Raw genomic sequence first — 17,965 nt, 5'->3', positions numbered from 1 at the left:
TCACCCGGCAGCCACCTAAATAATGTAATACTTTTCATATTGTAGAGAATTTTTAAACTTCACTAAGTTGCCATTTCAGAAGGTTTTAAACATAGACGAATCTTGATGTTGTGATATATCTTACTGTGTAATGTCTCTTAATAAAACTGTTCATACATATAATTACTAAATATAAATGGAAGTCTGTGTATGAAATTCATTAATGTAATACGTCGAAAATTCTGATGTTACATAGTGTCACTTGCTCCTATTCTAAAAACATGACCCCTCTTGTTTGAATAAGGTTATTCTTAGTAGTTGATGTTTTGAGATTTAAAAGCAAACATAACCCTGGCCTGAAAAAGAGTTCTGACTCCCTGCTGGCTCTGTGGATTTAGAAAAGTCTAGAGAGAGAATTAGTAACTGTTCAGTACTAACTGTGCTATTATATTTCATTAAACTCAGAAGTGTTGATTAAGTAGCTTAATAGCTAATGAAACAAAAATTGGGGCATCTTAACTGATTTGGTACTTCACTACTAAGTAGTAGAACTGGGGTTTGACTCTAATTCCAAAGCACTGTGCCATACTGTCTCTCCTTGAATTCTATAATTACTGATTGCAGCTTCTAGGTAAAATTTTGCAGGTCTTCTAATTTTTATATATACCATGTGCTTTCCCCTCCTTGCTGCCTTAGCTTGAGCTGTTTTTTTCTTTCTGTCGAACCACATTGTTTATTTAAAGTCAGCCCAGTTTCTGCCTCTTTCACAGAATTGTTTCTTTAAATTCTATGACATATATAGGTATACCAGGGGTTGCAAACTCAAGGTGTACAAAGACCAAATACTCACAAGAATGAGACAAGTAATGTAAGTAAGTGAAATAAGCTAGAAGTAAAGTAACAAAGGAAAATGAGTTAGGACAAACCGGCATCCTTAAGATTAATACAGTGGGATCTGCACCCTTCTCAGCTGTGCCTCGTTATTGCCAGATCTTCCCATTTTTTAGGAAGAGAAAGTCACTTAGATATTTCCTATGATATTTCCTGGTTTTAAAAACATTGGGACAGATGGAATGCCAGCTTTTAGGCTCTGATATATGTTATAGAATGCATTACTTGATCATTTAATATTACTTGATCCTCTTGTATTCACTAATAACCTAATATGGGAGAAAATACAAGATAGTAAGTTTCTCCTGAACTGTTTTACTTGAGTAGTTTTGAACTTTCTAACTTTAACAATTAGTAATATCTCTAACTAAGGTAAGAAGTTGGGATGTCATGTGTTTTGAGACAAATAATGGTTAGTTTGGCATGTCAAATTGAAAATTAAAGATTTCAGTTCTAAAAAGAGATTTGAAAAGTCATTGGCAATTAGGTGATGGTTGAGGCTACAGAAGTAAGATAATCGAGGAAAGGAACATGCAGAGTGAGATGAATGACAGAACCATGGAGAACACCAATTTCTAGGGAACATGAGGAAAAAGAAGAATTGGCGGGGGGGGGGGGGGGGGGGGGCGGGGCACGGCTAGGAAGGTCCAAGCCAGTAAAGCCCCAAAGAACAAAGGGAATAATAAAAATACTGAGACACTAATGAGCAGCGGGAGACCAAGAGAGATGTTTAAAGATTTAATAATGAGCAGGTCCCTTATACCTTTGTTGGAGTAAATTTCAGCAAGATACAGATTTCAGACTGTATTTTTTTTTTTAGAGATTTTATTCATTTATTTGAGAGAGAGTGCACGGGCAAGGGGAAGAGCAGAGCGTGAGGGAGAAGCGGAAGAAGCAGACTCCCTGCTTAGCAGGGAGCCCAGTACGGGACTCAATCCTAGGACCCTAGGATCATGACCTGAACTGAAGGCAGGTGTTCGACCAACTGAGCCTCCCAGGTACCCCAGCTTTCAGACCATATAGTAGGTTGAAAAGTGGATTAAATTTAACTGCCAAGTGGATTGGTTTCCACAATATATTAAGAACTTAGAAATCAGTAAGAAAAAAAGACAACCCCGAGGAAAAAATGGATAAAAGACATTTCATAGAAATATAAATATGTAACCTCATTACCAATCAAAAAAAGGAAAATTAAAAAACACAGTGAGATATTATTTTATACCTATAAGATTGGCAGAAGTCAAGAAGACTGATAATATCAAGTGTTAGCACAAGAGCAGACTAATAGAAACTTAAATGCTATCAGTGGTAGTGTGAATTGATAAAGCTTTAAAAACCAGTGGAGGGGCGCCTGGGTGGCTCAGTGAGTTAAAGCCTCTGCCTTTGGCTCAGGTCATGATCCCAGGGTCCTGGGATTGAGCCCCACATCGGGCTCTCTGCTTGGCGGGGAGCCTGCTTCCCCCCCCCCCCACCTCCTGCCTCTCTGCCTACTTGTGATCTCTGGCAAATAAATAAATAAAATCTTTAAAAAGTGTGAAGCTGAACATTAATAAACCATATAAATGCCATATATATAATATAATATGAGATATATCCTAGGAAAATTCTTGTACATGTGTCCCAGGAGATACTTAAAAGAATGTCAGTAGCAATGAGTAGGGAGGGAAGAAGTAACTTAAAAGTATCAAATAAGTGAGTAAATTGTGATACAGTTACATGTTAATATATTCTCAATCTAAGGAATTACTGCTGCATTTAACAACACAAATAATTCCTGGAAACAAAATGGTGAGACTCAGCACTCACAGAAGGCCATATTTTTAAAAATTTAATAATTTAGTAACAAACACCTGTAAATTTATAGGTGTTTGTTACTTACTGTTTGTTACTTACTGTGTTACTTACTGTGTACCTATGTTTACGAATGTTATCATTGAATTTCACTGTAAGCAAAAGTAAATATATTGTGCAGGGATACAGACAGATGTCTTGGGAAAAACAAAACGAGAGAATAATTTTAAGTTTTGGAGTAGTGGTTAGTTACCTCTGGATGGGAGGCAGGGAGATCATACAGGGAATGAACAGTACAGGTGATGTTGTACTTCTTAACCTGCCTGGTCATTCACCAGTATCTATTACATCGCTTGATAACAAGCAATATTACATGAGTTAGAGTATACTTTTTAAAATGGTAAAATCATGGGCGCCTGGGTAGCTCAGTGGGTTAAGCCGCTGCCTTCGGCTCAGGTCATGATCTCGGGGTCCTGGGATCGAGTCCCGCATCAGGTGCTCTGCTCAGCAGGAAGCCTGCTTCCCTTCCTCTCTCTCTCTGCCTGCCTTTCTGGCCTACTTGTGATCTCTCTCTGTCAAATAAATAATAAATAAAATCTTTAAAAAAAAATAAAATGGTAAAATCATGATTCTTAAATACAAAATGAGTACATGTCACGGTTCTATTTAAATCACTAAATTTATAAGGGGATCAGGAGGCTACTGCAACCATTTCAGGAGAGAATTCAAAGTACCACGCGTACCATATAGTCAAGAATGCTAAGATAAATTTATACATAGTTGCAAAACTGGCCAGCATCGGTAGAGCATTAATCATTTACATTTTACTGAACATACGGCATTGGCATTTTTATGGACAGGAGTTTGTATTATTACTAGTTTTCAAAAACTTACGGAGTTTGTCAGATAGCTCAGAAAGTCCATAAGGATACACTGGAGATAGGACACCTGGTAATTTTTTTTTTTTTTTTTTTTTTTTTTTTTTTTTTTGCCTATTTCAGAGACTGTCATAATTTTTCCTGACTCATGTAAACTTTTATATGTGTTAAATATTTCATTAAAAAGAGATGAAGGGTTAAATAAGTGGAGGAGTCTCTATTTCTCTTTCAAGCTGTTTGTTACAGAGAAAGGGACAGGGGTCCTGTCCAGAGGAGGAATCAGATGTGAACAAAGAGTTACCTTGATTTTGTTTTCTTTAAGAGAGAAGGTGTAAATGTAGGCCTCCGCTCCGCTCCGGAAAGGAGCCCACGGCGGGTGAGGAGGCTGTCGTGGTTACACTCAAAATCACAGTGGAGAGGAAAAAGGGATTCTTCTTCCTCTGAGATGAAGGAAAAGCAGCTAAACTAAAGAGTCATTTGAAGTCATTAAAAAAGAAGTTGAGAGTCTCTAAAGTAAAGGAAGTATTTATGATAGATGGCATCAAGAGTACCATTAAGACTTCTTGAATGGAAAAAGAATGAATAGGATGAGTAAAAGGATTGTCAGCCCAAGATTTTAGGTTGTTTTAAGCACCTATTGTCAAAACATTGCACAAGATTTTCATTTTCTTAAGAGTGCAAGATAGAGCAACTGCCTTAAATGAGTTTATAGTCGTGAGCAGATAAGATATAAATAGAGTTTAAACAGATTATAAAGTCATAAAAATTACCAAGTGAATGGTATTACAGATACTGTATGAATTTATAACAGCGGGTAGTGGAGAAGCTAGGGTACAGGTAAATACTCTGAGGTCCAGCTTTGTTACTAACCGTTCACATGGCATTAGTCTGTCAATATCTGTGGACCTCGGATTCTTCATCTGTAAAAAGGGGGTTAGACTGGACAGTTTCTACATTCCTTTCTTGGAGTCTATGAGAAAACTAAAGAACAGTTGACACTGACCTAGATATTAAATAAAATTGAGATGGGCAGAGATAAGTCTCGGAAACTGTCAAGATGAAAGAAACAGCATGAGAAAAGAACACAGGGCTTTTTTGGAAGGCAGTGTATATGGTACATAGGTGTTTTTTTCAGAGTCCATGAAATGTGCAGTAATGAGGAAAAAAGTAGGAAAGTGTATTTTTCTCTTTAACTATAGTTGTCTTTCTTACACACTTCACATGTGTGGCCTTGCATATCTAGAACTGGTAAAACCAAGTTATGTTTGGAGGTTATTTTGTTGGCACAGAGAAATGGGGCAGTGGGGTTGCAGCGGGGGAAAGAGTTTCAGTTTGCAGTCACATGCGCTGTTTCAGAAATCCAACTGTCAATCTTCAGAACAAGACAATATACAAACACTTCATGTCTGATGCCATGGGAGCTGCTGTAAAGTTCATCAGGAGCGCCTGGCTAGCTCAGTTGGTAGAGCACGTGACTCTTGATCTCGGGGTTGTGAGTTTGAGTACCCCACGTTGGGTGGAGGGATTATAAGTAAACTTTAAAATAGAAATAAAAACAAAATACCCTCATAAGAGAACATTTACAAAAACATTATTTATGTATCTGACCCCAAATCCATGGAAACCTATGCCTCAGTGATTATGATTTAGCAAGGCGGTGGTGTATTAACAATAAATCCTAAATACAGCATATATTTAAATGTAGTGATGAACTAGGTTTTTGGGGTTTTTTTATTCTTATTTTTATCATGCTCTTCCAAACTACAAGTAAGAAAACACTCATTTATCTCATTTTGTTTCAGGTATCTATTTGTCAGATTTAACATACATTGATTCAGCATACCCATCAACCGGAAGCATTCTAGAAAATGAGCAAAGATCAAATTTGATGAATAACATCCTTCGAATAATTTCTGATTTACAGCAGTCCTGTGAATATGGTACGTTTCTGGGGAGTAATACTACATCGTTATGCTGCGATTCTTTTGACTCAGTTATCTGAATTGATAGCCATTTTTTGCACAGCAGGGAACATCATCCTACTATAAAGGAAAATAATGATTGTTTAATATTTAGCATCCTGTTTGATATCTTGCTTTTAAAGAGTTGAAGTATTTCATATTTAAAATTTTGTTTTATCTTTTTTCTTCTGTAGCAACTTGGCCAACATAATTTATAAGATTATTTTCTGTTACCTTCATCTCATTTGATATCCCTGGTTACAGAAATAGTTCTTAATTTTTCAGTTTGGGAAGGGACTAAAACAATGGTCCTTGTTAACAGTCGACTAGCTTTCTTAAGTTCATCATTAAATAAATAACCAATTTTTTGTTCAAGAGTATTTAATGGGAAAACATGTAGAAAGAGCTTACAAAATCCCAGATAATGAGAAAAAGTGTTGTATTTTTTTTCTCATTTTTTATGATGTTTGGATGCTTTCAGCTTGGTAGGGAATAAAGATAACCATTACTGGTATATATTTTTAAAATGTTAAAACAGTGAGTTTACATTATCCAATTTATTTAAAATAGATTTGTTTTAAAGTTATTTTATGTGCATGTGTATACTTCTAAGAAAACCTTAAAAACTTCCTAAAAGTATATGTGGGGGAGGACATTTATCAAATATGTGGGATTTGGTAAATGGAGCTGTTTGTTGTTGTTGTTGTTTTAATACAGTCTGAAGAGAAACCAGAGTATGTTTGGTATTTTGTTTTGTTTTCTAATCTGTACAAACAGCATGCAACTGTAATTTTTTAAATTACCATCAGTTTTACATTAAATAAAATCTACCTCAGTAGTGTCCTCCTAGAGTTTTGGTGCCATGCAGCCTTAATTTTTCTTAAGTATGTATTTCTCAAATTAACTTTTAAAATTCTGGTTAAGATATACTGCGTCAGATAATTATTTATCACATTTTGCCTAGATATCCCCATGTTGCCTCATGTTCAAAAATACCTGAACTCCGTTCAGTATATAGAAGAACTACAGAAGTTTGTGGAAGATGATAATTACAAGTAGGTTGGATCTTCAGAAGTGGTTTAACTTTGATCTGTGTTCTACCCTTTCGCCCCCATGTGTTTAAACATCTGAATTTTATATCATATCATGCAAATGCCTAATCCAGTTTACAGTGATAAAGGTATTTGTATACATTTCTTTATTTTATGGTTTATTTTTTTTTAAGATTTTATTTGTTTATTTGACACAGAGAGACTCAGTGAGAGAGGGAACACCAGCACGGAGTGTAGGAGAGGGAGAAGCAGGCTTCCTGCTGAGCAGGGAACCTGATGCAGAGCTCGATCCCAGGACCCTGGGATCATGACCTGAGCTGAAGGCAGACACTTAACGACTAGGCCACCCTGGCACCCTTATGTATTTCTTAAGCACTTGATATGATTGAGACAATTTACAAATACCTCATCTGTTCTTTTGTTTAAAAGTGTTTCACTTTTCTCAAGTTGTTGAGAGCTGATCTTTGATAGTTCCAGTATAAATGTCTTCCTTTCTTTATATTCAAGCACTGAATCTTTATGGAAATTTATCTTAATAATAGATTGAAAAAATAATGAAACCCTCTATAAATAGGAAAATTATTCCTTTTGTAATGGTAATTTTTGGACACATCTTTGAATTTGTTTTCAGTTGTTTTTATGGATTGAGACAGTATTGAACCTTCCTACCTCTAGGGTAGAGGCATATGTCCAGTACCACACTTAACCCTTTTTTCTATTATACCAAGTCCTTTATTAAAGATTTCAGAAATCACTTTTAAAATACAGCTGCCCATTTCCTTCTTTTTAATATCTACAGTTCTGCCCAAGGTAGGAAGGATTTTTAGGTTTTAAGCCTTTTTATTTTCAATGAATACTGTACCTCTTAACTGCCAGGTTTTGGGGTTTTTTCGTTTTTTTTGTTTTTTCAAAAGATGGAAGGACAAAGAGCTTATATCTCTTGAGGCTTCTGATGCTTATAACTTCACTTGTTAATTTCAAATAAAAAGTTTTTGCTTATCTTTATTATGCAAATTAGTCCCAAGCTTTCATTTTACTTTGTGTCTTTTACAAATTTTTTTTCCAATAAATTCCAATAAACTTCCATACTTACACATACTTTAAAAACTTACAAAGTGAGAGACTAGGTTTTTTTTCATTATTAATGCATTATATAAAGATTTTCTTGTATGATGTGATTATCAACTGCCTTGTTCCATTAAGTTTCAACAGTTTTCAGTGAAGAAAGTACCAATAAAAGGCTACAAATTCTGGAAAATAACTAGAAATAAATTCTCTTCAAAGATTAAAGCTCTAGATAATATATATTTAAATGTATCTAAAGTTTTATTAATGTTTAAAAACACCTTTATTGGGGCACCTGGGTGGCTCAGTCAGTCAGGCATCTCCCTTCAGCTCAGGTCACGATCACAAGATCCTGAGATTGAGTCCCCTGTCAGGCTGCCTCCTCAGCAGGGACCCTGCTTCTTCTCCCCCTCCTTCTGCTCCCCCTGCTTATGCTCTCTGTCTCTCTCTGTCAAATAGATGAATAAAAATCTTTTAAAAAATAAATAAAAATAAAAACACGTTTACTGCCATCTTTCCCCCCATACCATAATATTACCACTTTATATTTCTGTATCAATTTTTATTTTATAAAATAAATAGTAGTTCATTTGAAAATGTCTGAGGTCAGTGGATCAGCTTTTTAAGGCTGCAGTTTTTTCATAGATTTGTTGTCGCCCTGGGTTAGGGGCTTCTTGTGTTTGATGGTCTGTATCTTATATTTACCACTATTTCTTCCATCTTAGCTCTAATCACTGGCATAGCACAAAACACTCATGTGTTGTCTAGTGACATATCTTAAACTCAAAATATGACTAAATAGTTGTTAAAAATTTCTATATCTGGCTCAAACTTGTTGAATTTAAAAGAAGTTAAAGTATTCAATAGTGAAGCCTAAGAAATTGTTGCACAGTTATAGAGGATGGTAAGTTTTTATTTACTGTGGTGAAAGTAAAAGTGTTTAGTTAGGCTAATTCTTACTTTGTTAAAAAGATATATGAGCCAATGAAGCCTTTAACTGTCAGTGTGCGATGTGAGATACCTTCATTTTTGTGGGAAAGCTAATGCTGTTGTACTGATTCTGTTTTCATGAGTGGCTAGAACCAGAATGGCCTTCGCGTTACAGTCATTTTAACAAATAGTTATTAAGCATTTGCCGTAGGTGAGTTTTTTGTGCTACTTGCCGGGATTACAAAAACAAAGATCTTGTTCTTGCCCTTAAGAAGCTCATCTCATACAGAACACATCCACAAGACATGATGATGTCAAAGCAGTGCAGACACTACTGTGATAGATGACATATGCTCAGGATGCCATGGGAACATAGATCCGGGGGGAGACCTAACTCAGCTTTAAGTGGGAAAAATGAGGGAAAAAAGAACATGAATGGTTTCAGGAGACAGTGTCACCTGAGGCTTATTAATCTTAACAGGCTAGTAGATGGTATCTCCATGTAAGGAGTGAGGAAAAGTGTTCAGGGGATGAAAGGATCAGAGGATTAGGGTGGGAAGTAGTGTTTTTGCTTTGGGGAATGCTCAGTCACTTGGCAGTATTGGGGCATCAGATGGGAGACTGAAGAAGACAGTTTTTAAAGATGCAGTTGTGTTTCAGGAACCTTCTAATTCAGTATGCTGAAAGTCAGCATTTTAAGATAAGAGCCATTAAAATGATTAGAAAAAAATGGTTTTTCTGATGAGAGAGATTTAAATAAAAATGACACCTTTGGTTTATCCAAGGCCTCTGCTTTTTTGGCAGCTTCATCTATCTGTAGGCAACCAGTATAGACACTACAAATTAATGCGTGGGTTTTTTTAAAAGATTTTATTTATTTATTTGACAGAGATCACAAGTAGGCAGAGAGGGAGGAAGCAGGCTCCCCGCTGAGCAGAGAGCCCAATGTGGGGCTCAATCCCAGGTCCCAGAGATCATGACCTGAGCTGAAGGCGGAGGCTTTAACCCACTGCGCCACCCAGGCGCCCCTACTGTGTGTTTTTTAATCAAGATGGAAATCTTCCACAGTTCCTTCATTTTAATGCTGAACATAATCTCTTTTCTCAGTGAACCAGCATCACTGTTCCTGGATGGTGTTTTGATGATGACATAGGCACCCAAACTCTGACTTGACTGCTGTGCTCTAAGATGCTTCTGCTTTTTATACTGCTGACAGCGGCGTGACTCACCCATAGCTTCCTCTCTGTTCCTTTCAGTTGCAGTTCTGCATTAGGAAATTGTAGTTATTTTATTTACTTCTCTGTCCTTCACATACTAAACTGTAAGCTTCTCAAGGGCAGGATATTCTGTCTGCCTTAATCTCTGTTCTGTTCCAGTGCAAAGAGCACAGTGCCCAACACAAAACAGGTGTTCAATAGCTGTTGATCAAATGAATGAATTCAGTATAGTCTGTAGCCCAAATAATTAAACTGCTCCGTAGAAAGAAAAGAACAGAGTTCTGGTTAATCATATATCTGTCTGTTCAGGACTACATTTTACACTGTCAAATAATTGGAATAAAATCATATATAATTCCCTGTGAGGTTATCAAGGAAATAATAAGTTGAGAACCTATAATAGATTTATCATGATGAATATCACTTGTATTGTACAATTTCATTAAAAAAACTCCAGTTGGTAGAATGCTTTTTTTAAAAAAGTATTAATATTTAGACAAATACTTAGTAATAATAGGCTTTGTGGGATATACCAAAGTATGTTCTACAACTGCTGTATTATCCTGTTTCTTGAAATGGCATCTACTGATAGGAGTCATAACTCTCTTTTTGCTGTGGAACTCAAAACTGGATATATTACCCTAAATGGAACTTACGTATCAGCTAATAAGCTTTGACTTAGGACAGGGATTTACCAGGAATTTTGCAAACAACTTTTTTATTATTAAACATGTTTTAAGGGGTGCCTGGGTGGCTCAGTGGGTTAAAGCCTCTGCCTTCGGCTCAGGTCATGATCCCAGGGTCCTGGGATTAAGCCCCACATCGGGCCCTCTGCTCAGCAGGGAGCCTGCTTCCTCCTCTCTCTCTGCCTGCTTCTCTGCCTGCTTGTGATCTCCGTCTGTCAAATAAATAAATAAAATCTTAAAAAAAAAAAAAAAAAAAAAAGATCATTTAAGAAGTTGAATTGGGGGGCACCCGGGTGGCTCAGTGGGTTAAAGCCTCTGCCTTCAGCTCAGGTCGTGATCTCAGGGTCCTGGGATCGAGCCCCATATTGGGCTCTCTGCTCCGCAGGGAGCCTGCTTCCCCCTCTCTCTGCCTGCCTCTCTGCCTGCTTGTAATCTCTGTCAAATGAATGGATAAAATATTAAAAAAAAAAAAAAGTTGAATTAGTTGTTTTGGGGGATGTTTTGGAAATTTTCCGTGCTACAGAAGCCATTTGTCCATCCAGTAACAATTCTAGAAGTAATTTGTGTAATACATGAAAATTCCTGAATTTAAGTGTCAGGTATCAATATAACTTCAAGTTAAATCACTTTTTAGTCATTCATCAAATATTTTTAAATGTGTTGAACCATTTAGTTTGGGGGAAATTTTTCTGTTTTTAAGTATAACTTTTTAATTTTTTTTCTCTGCCTAATATTTCTAAGAATAACCATAAGATATGCTTTGTATGAAAGAAATAAGAGATTTACTATTATTAAAGATTGCTCTTGAAGAAAAATACATAGCTGAGATTGTTATTAAAATGCTTTATTTTTTGTGAGGAAATATGTAATTTTAATATTGTCAAATGTTAATCATTTTATGTGTTTTGTTTATTTTTAAAATTCAGGCTTTCGTTAAAGATAGAACCAGGGACAAGCACGCCACGCTCTGCTGCTTCGAGAGAAGATTTAGTAGGTTAGTGTATAGTTTTTTCAGATTACTGAATAACAAATCAGATAACCTAATAAGAAATAATATGCTCCAATGTAAATAAATACTTAGCACATTTTATAATGCATGCAAAAATTTATTTTTGGTATTAAAATATATCACTTTGGGTTTTTCTGTTTTTTAATTAAGAAGTTGTTACTTGGAGTTTATAGTAATGTACAAAAAAACTAATCAAGGAAAATATATACAACAAACAAAAAAGTAATTAAGTGTTTATATAAATACCTGTTCTTTTTTTATTAAGAATACACTATCCTGGTCAGTGAAGGTTGATGACATTAAAATTTTCTGTGGTTTGAGTGGAAATTTTTATTAACATGAATAATTATGGAAATCAGTTCTAGTAACATTATAGCAATTTCACTCTAATACTGGGCCAGGTACGAAAAATAATAAAAAATAGTCACAATCCCCTAATTCACCTGTTGCATTATAATGGGAATAATATAGGTGTACCACACATAATTAAAAATATAAAATTGGGGAGAATTGTTCATTGTTTGAGAATTTTTTTTTCCAAGATTTTATTTATTTATTTGACAGATATCACAAGTAGGCAGAGAGGCGGTGGCGGGGTGGGGGGTGCGGGAATGGGAAGCAGGCTCCCCACTGAGCAGAGAGCCCAATGCAGGTCTCTATCCCAGGATCATGACCTGAGCTGAAGGCAGAGGCTTTCACCCACTGAGCCACCCAGGTGCCCTGTTTAAGAAATTATTAATAAGTACCTTTTTTAAAATTTCAAATGCAGACTTTGGCACTAAACTTCGTATTAGATACCCTGTAAGTATTTGGAGGCCCATTCAATAAGGTGTAGAGGAAGCAAGGGGACAAGCCATGATGATACGGGAAAGTATATTAAAAGCAGTGGAAAACATGGCAGTCTGAATCCCTTAGATTTGCTTTTGTTTTCTTTGTTAAAATGATATTTTGCAAACTTTATACTTTTCAAGTTCTGGTTTTTTAACTCACATTTAAGTCTGAACGGTGTCAAAATAGACTGAAATTCCAACTTGAATGCTTGACCTGCCCCTCATGCTCTTTCTCCAAGAAGAAGCTAAAACTTAAGAGAGAGAAGCACTGTGTAAAATTAAATGAGCACTGAACTGGGACTCCTCTGTGTGATTACTTCCAGGCTTAATGTATGATTGTGATATTTTGGGCCCATCTCTTCTAATTCTGCTTCTTCCTCTTGAAAAGAGGCAAATACTAATACTGCCTGCTTAGTGCAATAAGAGAAATTAACAGATTTTGTATGTTTTGGATTTTGTGTTTTAAGACTCAGAAAGCAAATATTTTTTTTAAAGATTTTATTTGTTTGACAGACAGAGATCCCAAGTAGGCAGAGAGGCAGGCAATATGAAGGGTGCGGGGGTAAGCAGGCTTCCCACTGAGCAGAGAGCCTGATGCAGGGCTTGATCCCAGAACCCTGATATCAGGACTTGAGCCGAAGGCAGAGGCTTAAACCACTGAGCCACCCAGGCACCCCAGAAAGCAAATATTTTAATGTTCAGTCAATTAAATAGAATTAACTATATCATTATCTTAAAATTTAAATCACATTTTATATTTTCTATCAAGGGAATCTTTTTGAAACAATCCGAAAAATTTCTCTCCCTCTGTGTCTCTCTCTGTCTCTGTCTCTTTCTCTTTTGCATTTAACCTCTAGGTCCTGAAGTAGGAGCATCTCCACAGAGTGGAAGAAAAAGCATGGCGGCTGAAGGAGCCTTGCTTCCACAGACGCCGCCGTCCCCTCGGAACCTGATTTCACATGGACACAGGAAGTGCCATAGCTTGGGCTATAAGTCAGCATTTTTCATTTTATCTTTCAGATTTTTAAGTTGTTTCCAGTTGAATTTGTTTTCTCTATGTTTTATTAGTTAAATATAGTTTTATTTGTATAACAGTAGTTTTTTTCCTGATTTAGTAAAATATCTTGTTTGCCTAGAAGCATTTAGTTCTTCTTTTACCTTAATTTGGAAATAAGCTTCTCCCAACAGTGCCTGCATTTGGGGGAAATAAATGAGCTATATTACAGAGTATCATCATAAATAAAATGAGGAAAGCAATTGCCCATTCTTCTTTTAAATTACAACTTTTATATCAAAACAGTCATTGCTTGTCTTAAAGTAGGTCACCATAAGTAAAGGTGTATAAAAATTACTCCTTTCATTCTTAAATATAATGAAAAGGAAACTGGTCTTTAGTGTAACATCGTTACCTTTGCAAGATTGTTTACTCAAAATGGGGCCCATAGTTTACCTTTGCCATAATTTTTGTGAAAATTTAATAGCTGTTTCCCAAAAGTGAATGTGGAACTATTTTTTAATGGACCCAAGACTCAAGATGAAATTAAAATATTATCTGTTACATAAGATAGGGCCTGGCCTGGTTTCCTAAAATATTTTCCTTAAACTGTTAATTTTAGGCTTTTATAGGAATATCTATGTGATATCTTAGCATGAGAATTCAAAAGTCAGTTTAGGATAGCAGGTAAATGTTCTATATCTTGAATCTTTAAGAGTATCTTTTATATCCTGAATTAACCAACAATAATAAAATATATGAAAAATATTTCTCTTTGTTTCCAGTTTCATTCATAAAATGAACACAGCAGAGTTTAAGAGTGCAACGTTCCCAAATGCAGGGCCAAGACATCTACTAGATGACAGTGTCATGGAACCCCACGCACCATCTCGTGGCCAAGCAGAAAGCTCTACTCTTTCTAGTGGAATATCAATAGGTGAGAAATACTTCTCTGAGAGGATTACAATGTATAAAAATGAGATTCTTAATAAAACATTTGGAAAAAAGTCACTAATCCTAGCATACATAGAGAAACTTTGATAAAAGCAAAGTAGCGGGGGCGCCTGGGTGGCTCAGTGGGTTAAGCCTCTGCCTTCAGCTTGGGTCATGCTCAGGGTCCTGGGATCAAGTCCCGCAGGGAGCCTGCTTCCCTTCCTCTCTCTGCCTGCCTCTCTGCCTACTTGTAATCTCTGTCAAATAAATAAATAAAATCTTTAAAAAAAAAAAAAAAGTGCAGTAGCAGTTAGATATAGGATCATCTTACTAGTACCTACTGAAATTAATAAAGAAATCATGGTGTTTTAAAAAACTGCTTGATATTTTTTACTCCAAAAGGGGAGGCATTTGAGGAATGGTGGGAAAAGAAGGTGGACTGGTTGAATTGGTTGCTTTATGCAGTTTGGTTGTAGGAATGAGGAAAGGGGTAGAGTTGGTATACTCCCAGTTTTTTTGATTAAGCAGTTAGTTAAATGACGGTACCATTGCCATGATAGAGAAAACCAGAAGAGCAATCATTTGTAGGTGGTGAGGTATTTGTGAAGGATGACTGGGTTTGAGGAGTTGGGAATCCTATTGTGGACGTGTTTGGTCCACATGGAGTTGTCAGGTAACTGAATATGTGACTTTTGAGCTCAGTGGGTTCAGGTTAGGTCTGTAGATGTTAAGTATGGGTGTTTGCATATTTAGCATGGTATTTTATGCCATGGGATTGGTTGAGGTCACCAAGGGAAAGCATGTAAATAAAAGAAGACACACTAACATTTAGAGGTCTGATTAAACTACCTTTTTTTTTTTTTAAGATTTATTTATTTTAGAGTGAGAGAACATAAGCAGGCAAGGCAGAGGGAGGAGAGAATCTCAAGCAGACTCAGTGCTGAGTGCAGAGCCTGATGCAGGGCTCGATCTCATGACTATAAGATCATGACCTGACCTGAAACCAAGGGTTGGATGCTTAACCTACTGCACCACCCTGTTGCCCCCTAGTATTTTTTTTTTTAATAGATGCATCATCAAAGGAAATACAAAGGAGGGATCAGTGAAATAGGAATAAAAATCAGGGTGTGGTATCAGAAAAGCCCAGTAGAGGAAGTATCTCCAGGAAGAGGGAAGTATTTAATGTATCACTATCAAATGCAAGAAAAAAGATGAGGATGGGAATTGATCAGTGTGCATTTGGCAAGATAGAAGTCATTGGTGACCTTGATAAGACCTGCTTCATAAAATAGTGGCATCAGAGCCCTGATTGGAGTAGACTGGAGAACAAGAAGCCAGGGAATAGAGATGAAGGGGACCAAAAAATTGGGACCATACTGGAAAGGGATGTGAGGTTATGAGGAAAATTTGTTTTTACTTCCTAAACTTTATTTTCTGAATCTTTTAGATGAGCATTATTTCTTTTGATTATTGGAAAAACCTTCCTACAATGTTTTGTTTGTTTGTTGTTTTTTGTTTTTCTTAAGGAGTAGAGGAGGAAAATAGCTTCTCTGATTAAGTGCCTGGTTGCTCAAGGGCTAATAAGCCTATTATTATTAATAGGATCATCTCAGTATTGATGAATAGTCAGTAGAAAGAAATCCAAGAAGGAGTTCATTTTCTTAAACAAATCAACTTCCTTAACCCTTTAAAGTTCCAAACGCAATGAACAAAACTGATTCAGAGCTTTCCAGCACCGTTTGGCAATTTTTAAATTCCAAAGTTCCCCTTTTGATAGGTACAAATGATTAAATAATGATAAAATTCACAAAATAGAAGACAAGTTAGCCACCTCAAATACCTCTTCATTAATGCTATAAGCTGTTACTATGCAAATATCAACCTCAACCTGAAAAATAATATATAGTGTAATTTTGCAAAAGAGAGAACTTTCTTCCCATTAAAAATTTGTTACACTATGGAATCTGGCATGCCACTTAAACAAAAAAAAAAAAAATTTTAAAGTTACAGCTCTCAAGTATATATAATATTTGACTTTTCCCTATCATAAATTTTTTTTTAAAGATTTTATTTATTTATTTGACAGAGAGATCTCAAGTAGGCAGAGAGGCAGGCAGAGAGAGGTGGGGAAGCAGGCTCCCTGCTGAGCAGAGAGCCAGACATGGGGCTTGATCCCAGGACCCTGAGATCATGACCTGAGCCAAAGGCAGGGGCATAACCCACTGAGCCACCCAGGCACCCCCCCCCATCATAAATTTCATAATGATAATTCTTTAGTTTATCTGTGGCTTTTTCACTGATGTTCTTTTGGTTTTCACAAGATAATTATCTCGTTATTTCATTCAGTTACAGGTAGTGTCTCAGTTTGGAGGCCTTTCTTTTAGAACAGGAAAAGACTATTTTAGGGATGCCTGGCTAACTTAGTAGAGTGTGCAACTCTTGATTTTGGGGTTGTGAGTTTGAGCCCCACTTTGGGTATAGAGATTACTTAAATATAAAAAACTTTTTTAAAAAAGGAAGAGACTATTTTAATTTTCCCTTTGTATTTATTTATTTTTATTGTAAGGCTGTTAAGTGGGTAAACAGTAAAGATTGTTACATCCTTATTTGTAAATTAGAACATTAGACATAGATATTACCTTGCACGGTTTTTGTTTTAAAGCTCTATATTCTGGAAAGAAAGTAATTTATAACCACAGATGGTAGATGTTACACACACACGATTTATAGTTTAAAAAGGGTTTTTTCCTTAGCTGTAGCTTTAATCTACAATATTAGTCTGTACTGTGGAGAAATTAACCAGTGCTTGGGACAGTGACCTCCTAACATTTTCTGATATGGTGTAGAAGAAGTCTTAGATAACCTAAAGTGGTCTGGCCCAGCTAAAGAAGCATATCCACTCTGAGTTTCATGCTTCTAGAAAGACTTACATTTTTCTGCAAATAAGTCATAGTAATTATGATTGAATTTTCAGTGTTTACCATGTAATGCTACAAATCAAAAGATAATCTACAAGACTCCGTTCCAGTTTCTCATCTGAACCACACAACCAGAAAATTTTTTCTGTTACTGGTAACTCAGTTCTTCCAAGGATGTTATATATAACTAGTGCCACTCTAAATACATAGATAAGGTGTTAATCTATCACCTGCAATGTGTACCTTTTAGCACTGGAGTTTGTGTCTCTTACAGAACACTGGTATGAAAGTCTTGTTGACAGTTTACTTGATATGTAAGAGATTAATCATCAGTTTTGTTGAGAGCCAGAATTATCTTTAAAATAACCTTTAAATCAATATAAGTTGTTTTAGACTAAGTTTATTCCCCTCAGTTTTTTCTTTAGCTAATGTAAAACTTTATATTTTAACTGCTATTCTGGCTAAAGAGAAAGTTTTTGGATTGTTACAGCACCTTTTTCTTTCTTTTTTAAAATTTAGGTATTCCATCCTCTTCTACCTTGCCTCTGAAGGCAAAAATTAAATTTCATTAAGCTTTTTATCCTTAGGATAATAAAAGGTTTTAAAAGGCTTGTAGAGATAAAATAGAGCATGAACCTCTAAGAATTTCTCAACTATATTGGTCTTAAATTTTGATCATATTTTTAAATTTGAAAAATTTTGTGCTTATGGTACATTGTCTAATGGTAGAAAATTGTTTATTAGCATAATGAATCTGAGCTGTAAGCAGCTCCACAAAAATGTTCTATGCTATTTTGTTATTTTAGGTAGTCTTACTAAATTTCCAACATA

General features: G+C 35.9%; 1 protein-coding gene across 2 annotated transcripts in view; it reads left to right on the top strand.

Moving 5' to 3' along the window:
- LOC111150663 (Ral GEF with PH domain and SH3 binding motif 2) overlaps positions 1-17,965 on the top strand; it is a 156,222-nt gene that overhangs the window by 114,088 nt on the left and 24,169 nt on the right. For both annotated transcript variants that reach the window (XM_022508175.1, XM_022508174.1), the window contains exons 9-13: positions 5,342-5,479; positions 6,465-6,555; positions 11,377-11,444; positions 13,147-13,282; positions 14,069-14,220. In XM_022508175.1, the coding sequence (XP_022363883.1) occupies positions 5,342-5,479; positions 6,465-6,555; positions 11,377-11,444; positions 13,147-13,282; positions 14,069-14,220 (585 nt within the window). The remainder of the gene's footprint in view (positions 1-5,341; positions 5,480-6,464; positions 6,556-11,376; positions 11,445-13,146; positions 13,283-14,068; positions 14,221-17,965) is intronic.

Source organism: Enhydra lutris, unplaced genomic scaffold (genome assembly GCF_002288905.1).
Source record: "Enhydra lutris kenyoni isolate GAN:26980312 unplaced genomic scaffold, ASM228890v2 scaffoldscaffold24, whole genome shotgun sequence".
Taxonomy (NCBI): domain Eukaryota; kingdom Metazoa; phylum Chordata; class Mammalia; order Carnivora; family Mustelidae; genus Enhydra; species Enhydra lutris.
This window is presented reverse-complemented; position numbering and strand designations above follow the sequence as displayed.